The following is a 15120-nucleotide window of genomic DNA, read 5'->3' on the forward strand; positions in this document are numbered from 1 at the left end:
CTTAAAGTACTACGAAAAAAGACATAACACATTAGAGAAGGTATTTTAGACAAAATATTGGTTTATTTGTATAAAACGCCTGCAGTGCCCAGTAAAGGTCATCTGTATTGCCTGTGTCAACCAACAGGAACGCTGTCTCTATGTCAATGCAGACACAACTAGTATCAAATATGTTGATCACAGCTTAAATACACACCTCTTTCTTCACATAGGTTAGGGGGAATAGCTTAAATACACACACCTCCTTATTCACATAGGCTGGGGGGAGGGAGACCGAGAGGAAGAGAGGAGAAAAGGATGGGGTGAGGGAGAGAGCCGGGAAGAGAGAGGAGAATTGGCTGGTTGGGGGTAGAGGAGAAGAGAGGAGAATAGGCAAGGGGGAGGAAGAGAGGGGCCAAGAGAGATGAGAATAGGAGGAATAGGATTTCAGAATAACAGATGGTACTTCTATCTAGTTAGTAGAAGTTGTTGGGACAAAATTTAACTGGTTTGATGAAGGATAAACTCAACATACTTGACCGCCCTTTACAACTCTCCCCTGGCCAGACAGAGAAGCATAGAGAAAGACAGGTAGAGACAGACAGGTATAGAGGCCGACAGTTATAGAGAAAGACAGAGGGGCAAATGTAGAGTGGGTTTGTGTTGCTGTGCTTTGCTGAGTCCTAGGGGAGGACCAGAGGATGTGGCTTGGCAGGTACCCAGGAGAGATGCACCCTGGGTAGAGGAGAGATGCACCCTGGGTACCAGCGAGAGATGCTCCATGGGTACACAGGGAAAGATGCACCCTGGGTCGAGGTCATCATAAGCCCTGCCTGATACTCTGGATGATCTGGAAGATCGCTGCAAAACAATAACATGGAAACATCACCAACAGCTCCCATATTAATTTATAATAATAATGAATCAAACATTACAATGGAAACGTCAGCAACAACTCACATATGGCATCAGAAGGTTAAATCTAGTATATGATGCCATGTGGTATCGCTGCTTTGAGATCAGTCTGTCATCTGTTGCATGCACACACTATCACTAGCTGCTATGGCATCAGAATTTGTCGTATCGTATTCTTCCCATGAAGGAGAAGAATCAAATATTGGACGATCTATCGTGCAGCCCTAGCCTGTGGGAAAAGAGTCGGTTGTTACATATAAATGGTAATCTGCTTCAGGTACTTTCACAAATCACAACTCATGTTTGTGTCTGCATCCATGACCATCACTTGTTGATTTATGATAAGAAGATATTGCTCCGATATTATGCTAGGAGCTAATGTGATTAGTTGTCGTCATATGAACTTTCAAGAAATAACCATCTTATTGTGCTTTTACTCATTTCTAATAAAGCAACTATTCGGGACACATTTTAAGTCTTTGGAAAAATGGAAGCGTCAAACCGAATGCAAATGCTATCCCAACGAACTGCCCATCTCGACGCATAATGATGAATTTGGGATTGATCAATTATGATAACTGCTCACCTGATCCACAGACCACAAAGACGAAGAGGGCCAGCAGCCAGGGACCAACCGGTGACTTCTCATCAGTCACCGGACGCTGGAAAACCGTAATTACATAATTATTAAAAACACTGTCATCATCATAACACAAACACTAACAGTGATCATGACTTCATTTTTAATGAAAATGCATAGTATTTTGCATAGTATATGTGTTTATACCGGGCTTATACCGAGTGTTTCGTGTTTAATGGGCTGGTTAGCACTATGTTCGTGTTAAGAATGGGCAAGTTAGACAGTACAGGTTAATTCATTAGAGAGGGATAGATACATAGTATTATGACAGTTTTGAGATTGAGCATGCTATCATTATGCTAGGGTCAAGAAAAGGCTTGCTCGCACTATGCTAGTGTTTAGAATGGGCTAGCTAGATGGTGTAATGTGAGTACTGAGAACGGGATAGCTAGATAGCAATATGCTAGTGTTAACAGTAGGCATGCTAGCACAATGCTAGTGTTTAGAATGGGCTAGCGGTCCGTACTGCTGTTTTTTGGACGTGTCCCCGTTGTGTGATGGTCTTGCTATGCCGCTCGTTCGCTACTTTCATCCGCTGTATTGCCGACATGTTCCCGCCACTACTCGCGCTTCGAAAGCCGCCTCAAATATCAACACACGCCGCTGTATGGGTAGCCGAGTGGCCGCTGGTAGTGTTCCGCGTCTCCGGTACTACGGGAGCCGAGTGGCCGCTGGTGGTAGCGTCGGTTCTCCGGTACTACGGTAGCCGAGTGACGGCTGTTATGGTCCGCGTGTCGGATTCTACGGTGGCCGCTGGTCGTGTTCCGCGTTCCGGGAACCGAGTGGCTGCTGGTACCGGCAGTGTCTTCACGACTATGGTGGCCGCTGGTGTGGTCCGTCTCCGGTACTACGGTAGCCGAGTTGACTCTGATAGCGTCGGTGTAGCTGGGAGCCGGGAGGGTAGCATGATGGACTAGCGATGGCTGATGGTGCGTTCAACTCATATGGGATATGGCAGTGACCTTTTGAAAAGTCTTGCCATATGACAGTACTGACACAGTGTGCATTAAACGGGTGTAACGCCACCCGTTTAATTCCACTACTTTATTTTTCCTACGTTTTCTTTTGCAGAAACGTGGCAAATCGAATATATATGATAAGCAGTAATACATTAGGGGAATAATTAAAATGAGTTGGGATGGGAAAGCTGTGATCGGCTCACTTGATGTGTCGATTCAGTTTTCAGTTATTCCGAGCAGGAGTCTTCGTTGTAGTACTAGTTGAATTTTGTAGTGAACAGAATAAACAAGTCGGATTATTAATTTTTTGACTCCATGTGCCGGAAACACAACATCATGGAGAGGCTCGTCACTTGAACTGGGCCCTGGCCCTGATGGAGGGAGTCACTGTTTGTTCATCGTACTCAATTTCAATGATACTATTAATCAGATTTATTTTAATTATACTATCTCTTTATTTAACCCTGATATATCTTAAGTCTTTCTAAAATATTTAAAATGACTATTGCTTGGCAACATGATCACTACCACCATCAACGTCATCCAGCCAACACTGTTTATACAAATCTACAATTTAAATTGCAATGGCCTTTAACCTAAACCATAAATTGGTATCTCAAATCTATATGTAATCTTTTTCTTTGATCTTTACCTCCATCTGTATACTGTTTCTATAATCAATCAGAATATCTAGAGTTGAAAGATCTCATGCAATCATTGAAGACTTTTCACCTTCCTATCCTTTTATTTCTGAAGTTCAACAGCTTGACAAGCATGTCACGTTTACGTATCGTTAAGTTTCACACACACACAGACACACACACACACATTGAAATAGAGTTCTTCTGGCGTAGTGGCCAGGGGTCAAGGGCTACAGTCAACAGAGACTGTTAACGATCCAACATGGACGTTACGTTTGGTCATTGATCTGACTTCATGGTGTGACATCAGGGACATGACGTCATGGATGTGACATCACAGTGTGATGTCATCGATGTAACTTCCAGAGTTCTGCTGGCGGTTTGGCCAGGGGTCGAGGTTAACAGTTCAGAGACTGTTAAAGATCCAACATGGGTGTGACATCGCGGATGTGACGTCGCGGATGTACCGTCGTGGACGTGATGTCGTGGAGGTGACGTCACGGGTGTGACGTCACAGTGGGATGTCATGTTAAGTGTCATCATGGTGGTAGCTCAGTCAGGGCGACTAGCAGCCCAGCCCGCTGACAGAGCCGATACGATCCATCTTCATTCCAAAACAGCCTCTTCCGCCCGCCATACGCTTCCTGCTGCGGCCCCGCAACTTCCTGTTGCTCTTGAGTAAGTCAAGGAAGAACCGGCGGACCTCTTGCGGTCTGGCGGCCAATCTGCTCGTAGAAGAGAGGGAAAGGGCGGGGCTCTGTGCCGAGGCCTCTGTGAGGTCATCATAGATAGGGGGGGCCATGATGAGGGACAGGAGATGGCTTCCAAATAACTTCACAACCTGGAGAGAGAGAGAGGTAAAGAGACATAGACAGAGAGAGTAAAAGAGAGAGTTAAGGATATGGGCCTTTTCAATAGATATAAGAACATTTAGTTCCAGTATAACTCATGTAACAACATTATTATTCCTCACCCAGTTCAACCAGAACCTTTGCAATCAAGCTATTTCTGTAGGGTGGACAGGATGATGGTGGTCAGGGTGAGGGTGAGGATGACGATGACGATGAAGAGTTATCTGACCTGCTTGTCGCTGGCAGGCCGGGCAGCCATACATGGTGAGAGGAGGAGGACGAGGAGGAGGAGGACGAGGAGGGTAGAGCAAGGTGCCATTGCAGGAGAACAGGATGCCATCCAACAATGTCCAAACAAAAAATCCAGCTATAACCTGTCTCTCTGTATGTCTGTCTCTCTGTCTGTATTTGTCTGTCTGTCTGTCTGTCTGACTGGCTGTCTGTCTCTCTGTCTGTCTGTCTGTTCTGTAGGATCAGAACGGGTCTATCTGTGAATCTGGATCTCAGACTCCTTATAAAGGACACCACTCTGTGACGTCACACATTCTAGGAACTGTCCCCCTGACAACACCCCCCCCCACACACACACACGCACACGCACACACACACACACACACACACACACACACACACACACTGATGCATGCACACACATCACCACACAGACACACTCACACATATGGATGCACATACACACGCACGCAGCACACACACGGATGCACATGCACGCACACAGACATACGCACACGCACACATGCACGCAAGCACACACACACACACACACAGGACTTAGGATGACAAGTATTGTAATATAATTTACAAAAATCTCTTCTGAAAATAACGAAACCCTGATATAAATAAATATTAACAGTTCGGAATACGATAATGATCATAATCCAACCACTATTCATGATGTAATAATTGTACTTGTTATAATTCTATAATAATAATAATAATTCTAATGTTGATCGTTATCTAACATGGGGTCAAATTAACTGTTTAACCGTCCCGAGATTGTTCGCGTGTGAAGGAGCTCAGAGTCCACATCCGGTCGACGCCCATCATTTACCGAATGAATGAAGCACCCATAATTATCTATATTTCTCAATAAGCTCACTCAGCCTCATATGTTGGTTTCATTCATTCATAATACAAATGGAAAGTGAAAAAAAAGTGGATGGGGCCCAATTACTCTTTGAAAACCAGTTGCCACTGCAACTAGTTTTCTAACGTTGGCCTGTTCGACTGCAGCGTCGGGAAAACGAATGCATAGAGATATATACATGAGATGCTGTAGAATCCTTCACTGTGTGTAAGTGTGTGTGTGTCTGTGTGTGTGTGTGTGTTCTATGGTTCATCTGGTGTATTCATTTGTTACAATTAAGTTGCAGTATGCATTCATTCAGACACACACACCCCCCCCCCCCCCCCCCTTGGGGTGGACCAGGTGACCTGTGACCCCTGCTGCCTCGCCCCCTCGTAAAGCGTTACCGTGACGATGAACAGACAGTGAGGAAGTATTTCCTGTAGAGCAGAGTGTTGCCAACCACCTATCCGTAACTATAGCAATCAACAGCAAGTGCACACACTCACACAGACACACCACAAACACACTAATAGTTACACAAACAGAGACAGGTAACTAAAGAGCAGGTAGGGGTTAGACAGTACAGAGACAGGTCATTATGGAGCAGGTAGGGGTTGGAGAGTACAGAGAGAGGTGATAAAGTAGCCAGTAGGAGTTAAACAGTAGAGAGACAGGTAAGGAGCATTAAGAAGGTCTGGTGTGTGTGTGGGGGGGGGGGGGGGGGGGTCCTCTAATGCCTGCTTCCTTTTTTCTTAAAACAATTCGGGCCCTTCCTTTCACAGGGACTGACGTATGTGTGATTGGCCGGTAGGCCCAGTCCCAGAACCCGAAGGGAGCACTCTCTCACATGTCTCCCGAATGGCAGACAGATAAACAGACAAACAGGGTGGACAACGGCATTATTGATCTTCTGACTGTCCATCGGCCCACCGCTGCCAACATGACCAGTACACTACTTTACTTTACACTACTAACCAACACAAACACACCGATAGACTCTACACACAACCATATAAGAGCCCCTGGTCTCTTGCCCTCTCTCTCTCACACACACACACACACACACACACACACACACAATAGCTGTGTGTGTGTGTGAGAGAGGGTGTGAAGAGGGTTAGGAGGCAGGAATGTTGTCTGCGTCACAGAACTGCTAACACACACACACACACACAGGTTATTTTTTGGGGGTCAGATGAACATCGCTAAGCAACCATCAATCTTTTCCTTAAACTCCCTGAGAGTAAGCCCTGACAGCCCCATGACGACCAGTCTGATGTCACCACATCGACCAGCGTTGTGTGTTGGTATGTTGGTGTGTTTAGCGTTAGTATGCATAGTGTTCTGGTGTGTTAGTGTGTTGGTGTGCTTAAGTCTGTTGGTGTGTTGGTTTGGGTCTATTTGCGGGTCCAGAGGTCAGAATTAAGAGGATACAATCCATCGTCCAATCAGACGCTGAGTTTAGTGTATTGTTCAAATGTTTTATTACAACATAAAAACCTCAGAGAGAGAGAGGTGTATAGGAAGAGAGAGGGAGAGGGAGAGAGAGAGGGAGCAAGAGAGTGAAAGAGAAAGAGGGGTGTAGAGAGAGAGACACAGAGAGAGAGAGGTAGTTGTCTAGTTGATCTTGGGGTGGCGGTAGTCCTTGCCAGCAAACTTGGCCTTGTCTCCAAGCTCCTCCTCGATCCTGGTTAAACAGTTAAAAGGTATAGGTTGAAGGTCAAAGGTTACAGGGAGGTGAACACAGGACCATGTATTCGGTGGGGAATTGTCCGACAGGAGTTAGGAATGAGTAGATGATTACAGAGAAGTTTAAAATACCTCATTCGGAGTTCTCATTCAGAGTACCTCATTCAGTTATGTACTGCCTATATACTGGTTTAATACTGGTTGCATTGAGTTGTTATCTACTGGTTATATACTTGATACATACTTGGTTATACTTAATGATTAAATTCTGGTTATACTTATTTGTATATACTGGGATATATTCTGTTATACTGGTTATATACTGGTTACACCAATTCTACCGGTTGTATACTGGTTCTACTGGATTCTTCTGGTCTAATTTTTACCTCATCAGCTGGTTGTACTTGGACAGACGTTCTGATCTGCATGGAGCCCCGGTCTTAATCTGAAGGACAGAGCGGGGATTATCTATGTATCATCCATCCGTGATCCATGATCCATCCATCATTAATCAGCCATTTTCCAACATCCATCATCCACCCATCAGCGTTCATTGATCATCCATCAATCATCCATCTATGGTGCATCCTCCATCATCCATCCATCACCCGTCCTCCATCATCCATCCATCACCCGTCCTCCATCATCCATCCATCACCCGTCCTCCATCATCCATCCATCACCCGTCCTCCATCATCCATCCATCACCCGTCCTCCATCATCCATCCATCACCCGTCCTCCATCATCCATCCATCACCCGTCCTCGTTTATCCATCCATCACCCATCCTCCATCATCCATCCATCACCCGTCCTCCATCATCCATCCATCACCTGTCCTCCATCATCCATCCATCACCCGTCCTCCTTCATCCATCCATCACCCGTCCTCCATCATCCATCCATCACCCGTCCTCCTTCATCCATCCATCACCCGTCCTCCTTCATCCATCCATCACCCGTCCTCCTTCATCCATCCATCACCCGTCCTCCATCATCCATCCATCACCCGTCCTCCTTCATCCATCCATCACCCGTCCTCCTTCATCCATCCATCACCCGTCCTCCTTCATCCATCCATCACCCGTCCTCCTTCATCCATCCATCACCCGTCCATCCATCCGTCCTCCTCCTACCTGGCCGGTGCAGAGTCCGACCACCAGATCTGAGATGAACGTGTCTTCTGTTTCTCCGGAGCGATGGCTCACCATCACCCCCCAGCCGTTGCTCTGGGCCAGTTTACAGCTGCACACATCACACACACACACACACACACACACACACACACACACACACACACACACATTACAAACCAAATATTACAGATTAAAGACTAAATATTGAAGATTCTAGAATACATACTACAGATTACAGACGACAGACTACAGAATAGAGATTAGAATTTACAGACTACAGATTACGGACTATAGATACTAGATTATAGATAAAAGACTACAGATTATAGATTACATATTAGGGATTAGTGAATGGAGAATAAAGGTTAGAGATTTGTGAAAAAATATTAGAGGTTAGAGATGAAACATGATACATTACAGAAAACAGACTATACATTGCAGACCATTATATATTACAGATGACAAACTATAGATTAAAGACTACAGATTAAATCTGACAGACTACAGATTAGAGACCACAGACTGAAAGATTGCCGACAGACTACAGATTAGAGACTACAGATTACAGACTACAGATTACAGACAACAGGCTACAGATTACAGATTACAGACTACAGATTGAAAGACTCCAGACTACAGATTACAGACTACATACTACAGACCACAGATAACAAATTACAGACTACAGACAACAAACTACAGACTGCAGATTACAGATTGCAGATTACAGACTACAGACCACAGACTCAAATGACAGACGACAGACTGCAGGGGGTGTCTTACGCCTGGATGGACTCTGTGACTGAGCCGATCTGGTTGACCTTGAGCAGCAGACAGTTGCACGCCTTCTTCTCCACCGCCTGCTGGATGCGCTTTGGGTTGGTCACTGTCAGGTCATCACCCACCACCTAGAAACACAGTATATAGATATTTAAATATACATAGATATAGACACATGAACATCCTTCGGATATGATACATTCTATGTATACACACCTGTATGTCTACAGCTGCAGTGAAGTCGGCCCAGTTGGCCCAGTCGTCCTGGTCGAAGGGATCCTCAATCGACTGGACTAGAGAGAGAGAGAAAGAGTTGGTTCCAACACACGGTATTATGCTATCGCTATGCTATCTGGACTGTCTGTCTGGACTGGGGTCCTGTCCTGCCCTGAACGTGTATGCTAGCTGCTATAGCTGGGTAGTTAAATCTACCAGCTGCTATGCCTGGGTATTTAAGGTCTACTAGCTATACCTTGGTAATTAAACAGGTCTACTAGCTGCTGTACCTTGAAAGTTAAGGTATACTAGCTATACCTGGGTAGTTAAGGTCTACTAGCTGCTATACCTGAGTAGTTATAGTGGTTTACTCACTATACCTGGATAGCAAAGGGTTACTAGCTATACCTGGGTAGTTAAGGTCTACTAGATATACTTGGGTAGTTATGGTTTACTAGCTGTACTTGGGTAGTTAAGGTCTACTAGCTTTACTTGGATAGTAGAGGTCTACTAGCTATACCTGTATACTAAAGGTCACCTAGCAGCTGTACCTGGGTAGTTAGCGATGAAGGTCTTGTAGAGGTCTCCCAGTTCCTTCCCACTGATGTGCCGGGCCGGGTCGTCGGCGGACTTGAAGTCCAGGTCGTATTTGCCGCTCCTGTAGAACTCTGACGCTGCCACGTCCATCCCGATGATGATCTTATCAGGGTAGCCCGCCTTCTCGATGGCACTCTTCAACAGCTCCAGAGCTGCACACACACACACACACACACACACACAAACGCACACACAAACGCACACACACACACACACACACATTAACCTGATGTACAATGTAGTCCCCCAACTAGGGCAGGAAGACCCAGGTACACATACAAAATCACACACAGACACACACACACACACACACACACACACACACACACACACACACACACACACACACACACACACACACACACACACACACACACACACCTTCGTTGTTCTCCAGGATGTTGGGGGCGAAACCGCCTTCATCCCCCACATTGGTGGCGTCTTTGCCGTACTTTGCCTTGATGACATTCTTCAGGTTATGGTACACCTGCAACCACCCACACACACACACGAAATATAGTTATACTTCGCCATTGGAGGATCAGTACACACATCCTATGGCACTTGGAGACTCCTCTATCATACTTTATATATATATATATATATATATATATATATATATATATATATATATATATATATATATATATATATATATATATATATATATATGTTATATTATAGTATAAAAATATTGTGACTACTTTTCTATAAAGAATGCTATGTTAGATCATTATTGAATTATAATTATTTAGGCTTCTTATGCATAACCAATGGCGGTTCTACACGGGGGCCTACGGGGGCCCATGCCCCTGTAGACATGTCCCTGGCCCCCCCTGTGGCCCCCCCGTGCTGACCAAATAAAACAATTATGATTTTACTAATTGTAAGGAAACTAATGCGATGCATCGTTCTACACGGCTAAATTCGAGCGGCGCACCCAAACAACGTGCTGCTGCTGCTCTCGGTGAATGAGGGCTCAGCGACCGCTCTTGGAGAAAGGAGGATCTCTCCTGTTGCAAGAGTCGAAGCTAAGCAAAACGACTTCATTTCGTTAGTGACTTGTTGTTCTTGCACATAACTGTGTAACTGTAGTTCCTCACACTGATGATGAAATTAAGTTTGTAAATGTCTGGTTTCGATATATACATACAAACGTAATCATATCCAAGCAAACTCGTCGAAGCAGAAGCAAGTATCAAAGTATCAGTATCCTTGCTAGGTATAGGCTACACAATGTTGTGATGTTAACCACGTATTTTCATCCTTTTTGGCTGCTGCACTGGGATAACAAATACATTTGAGCAAAGAGTAGTAGGCTATCTGCCCGTGTTAAGTAGGGAGGGATGGATATGCAACAAAATCTAATGCATGCCCCTACGTTTTCTTTCTTCTAATAGCAGCTATCATTAAATGAGGAAAGAACAGTAGAACAGGGAAGTTTCCTTTGAGCTCTTTAGACTGTGCAAGATTGCTGTAACCGTTTCTGTAAGCTCAGCCTCTTGGGAACACAGTTTCTAGACACTGAAACTGATGAAATAAATAGGAAATCGCACATTGTTTTGCATTTCGTTGTACCCTGGAGTTTTTTTTTCACATTGAAACATTGTTTGTTGTACCCTGTACTGTACTTTATTTTTCATTTTTTATGGCCCTACCTCTCTTGCACGCTTGTACAAAACAAATGTTTATATGATTTTGATGATTTAGGGCATAAACTCAATCAACTTAAGATAGTTAGAAAGATACAGACTGGTGAAGTTATAAACTCATGTACAAATTAAATGTTTCATGATTTTAAAGTAAAATAGAGTTTATAATCTTTAAATATAATTGTTTGCCTTTTTTTGTGCCCCCTCGTTAAACAATGGCCCCTCCTTGGCCCCCCTAGTAAAATGTGTCTAGAACCGCCACTGTGCATAACATGATAAGTTAGTATGAACTGGCGTACCTCAGCTCCGATCCTCATGGCCTCGTGGAAGTTGGCGGCCCCTACTGGTAGAATCATGAACTCCTGCATGGCCAGTTTATTACCAGCATGGCTACCTCCATTGATCACATTGAAGGCCTGCAAGAGTTACACATATTAGAAGCATTACAACATATATGTATACAATTTCCTTTATATATCCATGTCCTTAAGCCCCACCCACTCACAGGAACGGGAAGGATAACATCTTTGTTGCCAGCGAGGTCAGCAATGTGGCGGTACAGAGGAACCCCCTTCTCCGCCGCTCCGGCTTTGCAAACCGCCAGCGACACACCCAGGATAGCGTTAGCACCAAACTTAGCTGAAAACACACCGGAATACAGCATAGCATTAGAATAAAGCAAACCGATATAGCTGGAGATACAGACAGTCACAGACCGACAGACAGACAGTTACATTTGTTTTCAGTGCCGTCCAACTCCAACATGAATTTATCGATCTTCTCCTGATCGACCACACTGAAGTTCTACAGAGAAAGAGAGAGAGAAATGGAGAGAGGGAAATGGAGAGATGGTTGGTGATGATAATAATAGCAACTAGAAAATGTATTTCCTGCAGAAAATGCGGTGAGTGCAGTAGTACAGAGGTTTGGTACAGAAGTACCAATTGGCCATTGACTCTAGATATTTTAAAAGTATATCTTAAAAAGTATAAAATATTTAAAAAATCTGAAAAGAAGCGCACGACTCCAAGCTATTCTGAATATTTTAAAATTTGAATGGAGTCTCTAGGTGAAAAATTGAGGAAGGAGATAAGTCCCAAAGTTTCTAGAGAATAATAAAGAAAGAAAGAATAAAACTTATGAAGAACAATAGTTGAGCGCTGCATGCAGCACTCAACTATAATGAGTATAACTGTGAAGTATTAATTATTAATCGATGCAGTACCTTCTCAATAAGTTTGGGGGAGATGTCCTTGTTTACATGGTCCACAGCCTTCTGTGTTCCTGCAGATAAAAACACCAGGGTATAAACATAATCCCCCTGTAGCCGTAAATTCAGATTGTAAACATAGTTCCACTGTATCTATACATTCCCCAGATTATGTCTTAATCCAACTGTACCTATACATTCCCTAGATTATGTCATGTATCTATATTCAACAGATGATAACATTCTCACATAACTGCACTGTAAATATATATGATACTTATGCCTTATCAGATATTATAACATTACATATTCATTGATTACCTTTACCCAGGAAGGGTTGTCCCAATTATTTATCATAAGATATATCATCGTATTTTATGTATGATTAAACATGAATACATAAACTTTATACTACAGTTTCAATGTATTATCTATTACCTTTCCCCAGGTAGCGAGTCTTGTCTCCGTCGCGGAGCTCAAGGGCCTCGTGGATACCTGTAGACGCACCGCTAGGAACGGCAGCCCTGAACAGCCCTACACACACCAGGGCATAAAGTACACACGTTAATACACACCAGGGCACAAAGTAAACACGTTAAAACACACACCAGGGCACAAAGTACACACGTTAATACACACACCAGCTCACAAAGTACACACATTAATACACACAGCAGGTCACAACGTAAACACATCAATACACTATGTTACAACATACACACATTAATACATGCAGCATGTTACAACATACACACATTAGAACACACGCACACACCATTTTACAACATACACACAACGGGAACAGCTGTTCTGAACACTATGTGTGTGTGGGGGGGGGGGGGGAATGCGGGTGGTGCATGCTTGCATTGGTGTTGATTTACCCTTGGCAGTCCACAGGTCTACCTCAACCGTTGGGTTTCCCCTGGAGTCCAGAATCTCCCTCGCATGGATCTTAGTGATAGACATCCTGCTGAGAGAGAGGGAGAGGGAGAGAGAGAGAGAGAGAAACAGAGAGACATTGTAAGGCCTGTATATTCTCAGCATCATAAGCAATGCAATCAGTGGTCTGCAAAATCAACTCGACCTAGCAACATGGTTGCAACCTAGCTTTGCTCGATTTGAATAAACGTTCACATCTTGTTATTGCTCTACTTTAGTTTAGAGGGCTTTTATACACTCCAATAACATGTAAAAGGTAGGATGTGTGTTCACCAGTGTTTGAAGTAAGGGGATTACTTTTCATTTTGCAGTCTATGAGCCACAGGTGTTGAACACATCATTGGTTGATGCAACGTTACCCTGCCCTCTAGTGTATATTGTGTGTAATGACAACGTGTTGTGTAGGTTGCGCATAAGTGTGAATTCAATACTGTTTGCAACATTGTTGCGGGATGTGTGAGATTAGGGTAAACCACACAGAAGCATGTTATGGCCTTAATACAGAGACTTTGAAAGATAATTTTTTGTCTATTTTAACTGGGAGACATAACCAGACACCCGTGTGTGTGTGTGTGTGTGTGTGTGTGTGTGTGTGTGTGTGTGTGTGTGGGTGTGTGTGTGGGTGTGGGTGTATGGGAGGGAGGTGGAGAGAGGGTGAGGGTGAAGAGAAACATCTTTGGCGCTGACACAGGGACTTCCTCTCCCTGCCTTTGTGTGTGTGTGTGGTGTGGTGTGTGTGAGCGAGAGAGAGAGGTGGGGAAACAAAAAAAACGTATGACCTTTAACAGAGTTCATGACCTCGTTGATATTACTCTGTTACATTATGGTATGTCTGCCACACACACGCACCAACACACATAAATGTCAAACCAAATGTCAAGAACTGTGTGTGTGTGTGTGTGTGTGTGTGTGTGTGTGTGAGAGAGAGAGAGCTGTAATAGTACAAGCTGAGTCTAACAACCCACATCCTATCTTCAGCTTGTCACCTACACAGACACACACACGCACACACACACACACACACACAATCACATTATCTCTCTGAACTTTTGTCTTTTCAACTGTAGCTTATAGGTCTATTGGCTGATAGGTCATCTGGCTCCTTCCCCTGATCAGGTGTCTGTCCATCAGTTGGGCATCCACAGTTCAATATTAATACTAAAACATATTCATCAACTAGATTAAATAGAATTAATAACAACCATAATGACATCCTAAATCCCTTTTATAAGAACAGTACTCTGATATGAGTTTGTGTGTGCGTGTGTGTGTGTGTGTGTGTGTGTGTGTGTGTGTGTGTGTACTGTACCTGTTGTTGGGCCGTGGTCTGTCTTGTAGAAGTACGTGAGTTTGAGTAATGCTGGAAAGTCTTTATAGACTGGTCCCTTGGGGCGGGGCCTGGGGGCGGGCCTGATAAGGATAGCTAGGAGCCAGAGACCGTATCCAAGTTTCTCACTGAAGTAAAACATAAAGAACTGTATGTCCTTCTCTTACTCTGTCTGACCTCCTGTCTGTCTGTTGGTCTGTAAATCCATTTCTCTGTCGTTCCTACAGTCTGTCTGTCTTTCTGCTTGTCAGTCTGTCGTTTTGTCTGTCATCCTGTTTTTATGTCTTTGAATGTCTGTTTCTCTTTCCCTCTGTCTGTACAGTTGTGTGTTGCTCTTGTCAAACACTCCCTAACTTCCAGAAGGTCAAAGTGCATGTCCAGATGAAACCAGAGAAGGGCAAAGACCTCACCAGACTTTACCTTTGGTATTTGCGAGTTGTACCACTAAAGTGTTAAGAATAAAAGTATGATCATTAAATAAATCAATACTTCTTTGTGGGTAA

General features: G+C 44.0%; 2 protein-coding genes across 3 annotated transcripts; both read right to left on the bottom strand.

The window, feature by feature from the left end:
* Positions 1-66: 66 nt before the first annotated feature.
* On the bottom strand, positions 67-2396 carry LOC307091250 (stress-associated endoplasmic reticulum protein 2). The gene is made up of 3 exons (XM_079758194.1): positions 2001-2396; positions 1481-1556; positions 67-840 (listed from the first exon to the last, which is right to left on the bottom strand). Exons 1-3 carry the CDS (start codon positions 2082-2084, stop codon positions 800-802), a joined length of 201 nt encoding a protein of 66 aa, XP_079614320.1. The 5' UTR covers positions 2085-2396; the 3' UTR covers positions 67-799.
* A 4136-nt stretch (positions 2397-6532) lies between these two features.
* On the bottom strand, positions 6533-14629 carry eno3 (enolase 3, (beta, muscle)). 2 transcript variants are annotated; one of them, XM_079757716.1, is made up of 14 exons: positions 14600-14629; positions 13233-13318; positions 12790-12885; positions 12367-12425; positions 11876-11945; positions 11647-11780; positions 11441-11557; positions 9871-9976; positions 9444-9641; positions 8893-8969; positions 8680-8804; positions 7897-8005; positions 7148-7206; positions 6533-6759 (listed from the first exon to the last, which is right to left on the bottom strand). In XM_079757716.1, the coding sequence occupies exons 2-14, from the start codon at positions 13315-13317 to the stop codon at positions 6690-6692; spliced, it is 1305 nt and encodes a 434-aa protein (XP_079613842.1). In that variant the 5' UTR covers position 13318; positions 14600-14629; the 3' UTR covers positions 6533-6689. The 2 variants fall into 2 exon arrangements, with proteins under 2 accessions (XP_079613842.1, XP_079613843.1); XM_079757717.1 differs by having other exon boundaries at positions 13233-13321; positions 14600-14617.
* Positions 14630-15120: the final 491 nt, after the last annotated feature.

Source organism: Pollachius pollachius (assembly GCF_949987615.1).
Source record: "Pollachius pollachius genome assembly, chromosome: 20".
In the NCBI taxonomy this organism is placed as follows: domain Eukaryota; kingdom Metazoa; phylum Chordata; class Actinopteri; order Gadiformes; family Gadidae; genus Pollachius; species Pollachius pollachius.

Bases quoted from the DNA above. Each gene is read 5' to 3' on its own strand.
- eno3 (XM_079757716.1), bottom strand. From the start codon at position 13,317: ATGTCTATCACTAAGATCCATGCGAGGGAGATTCTGGACTCCAGGGGA. The intron at 11,781-11,875 runs GTAACTGTCTGT...GTGTGTTTTCAG, and splicing joins GGACGGCACTGAAAACAAAT to CTAAGTTTGGTGCTAACGCT. The intron at 6,760-7,147 runs GTAAAAATTAGA...CTGTTTAACCAG, and splicing joins AAGTACAACCAGCTGATGAG to GATCGAGGAGGAGCTTGGAG.
- LOC307091250 (XM_079758194.1), bottom strand. From the start codon at position 2,084: ATGTCGGCAATACAGCGGATGAAAGTAGCGAACGAGCGGCATAGCAAG. The intron at 1,557-2,000 runs GTACGGACCGCT...ACGGTTTTCCAG, and splicing joins GACACGTCCAAAAAACAGCA to CGTCCGGTGACTGATGAGAA. The intron at 841-1,480 runs GTGAGCAGTTAT...ATTGTTTTGCAG, and splicing joins CTTTGTGGTCTGTGGATCAG to CGATCTTCCAGATCATCCAG.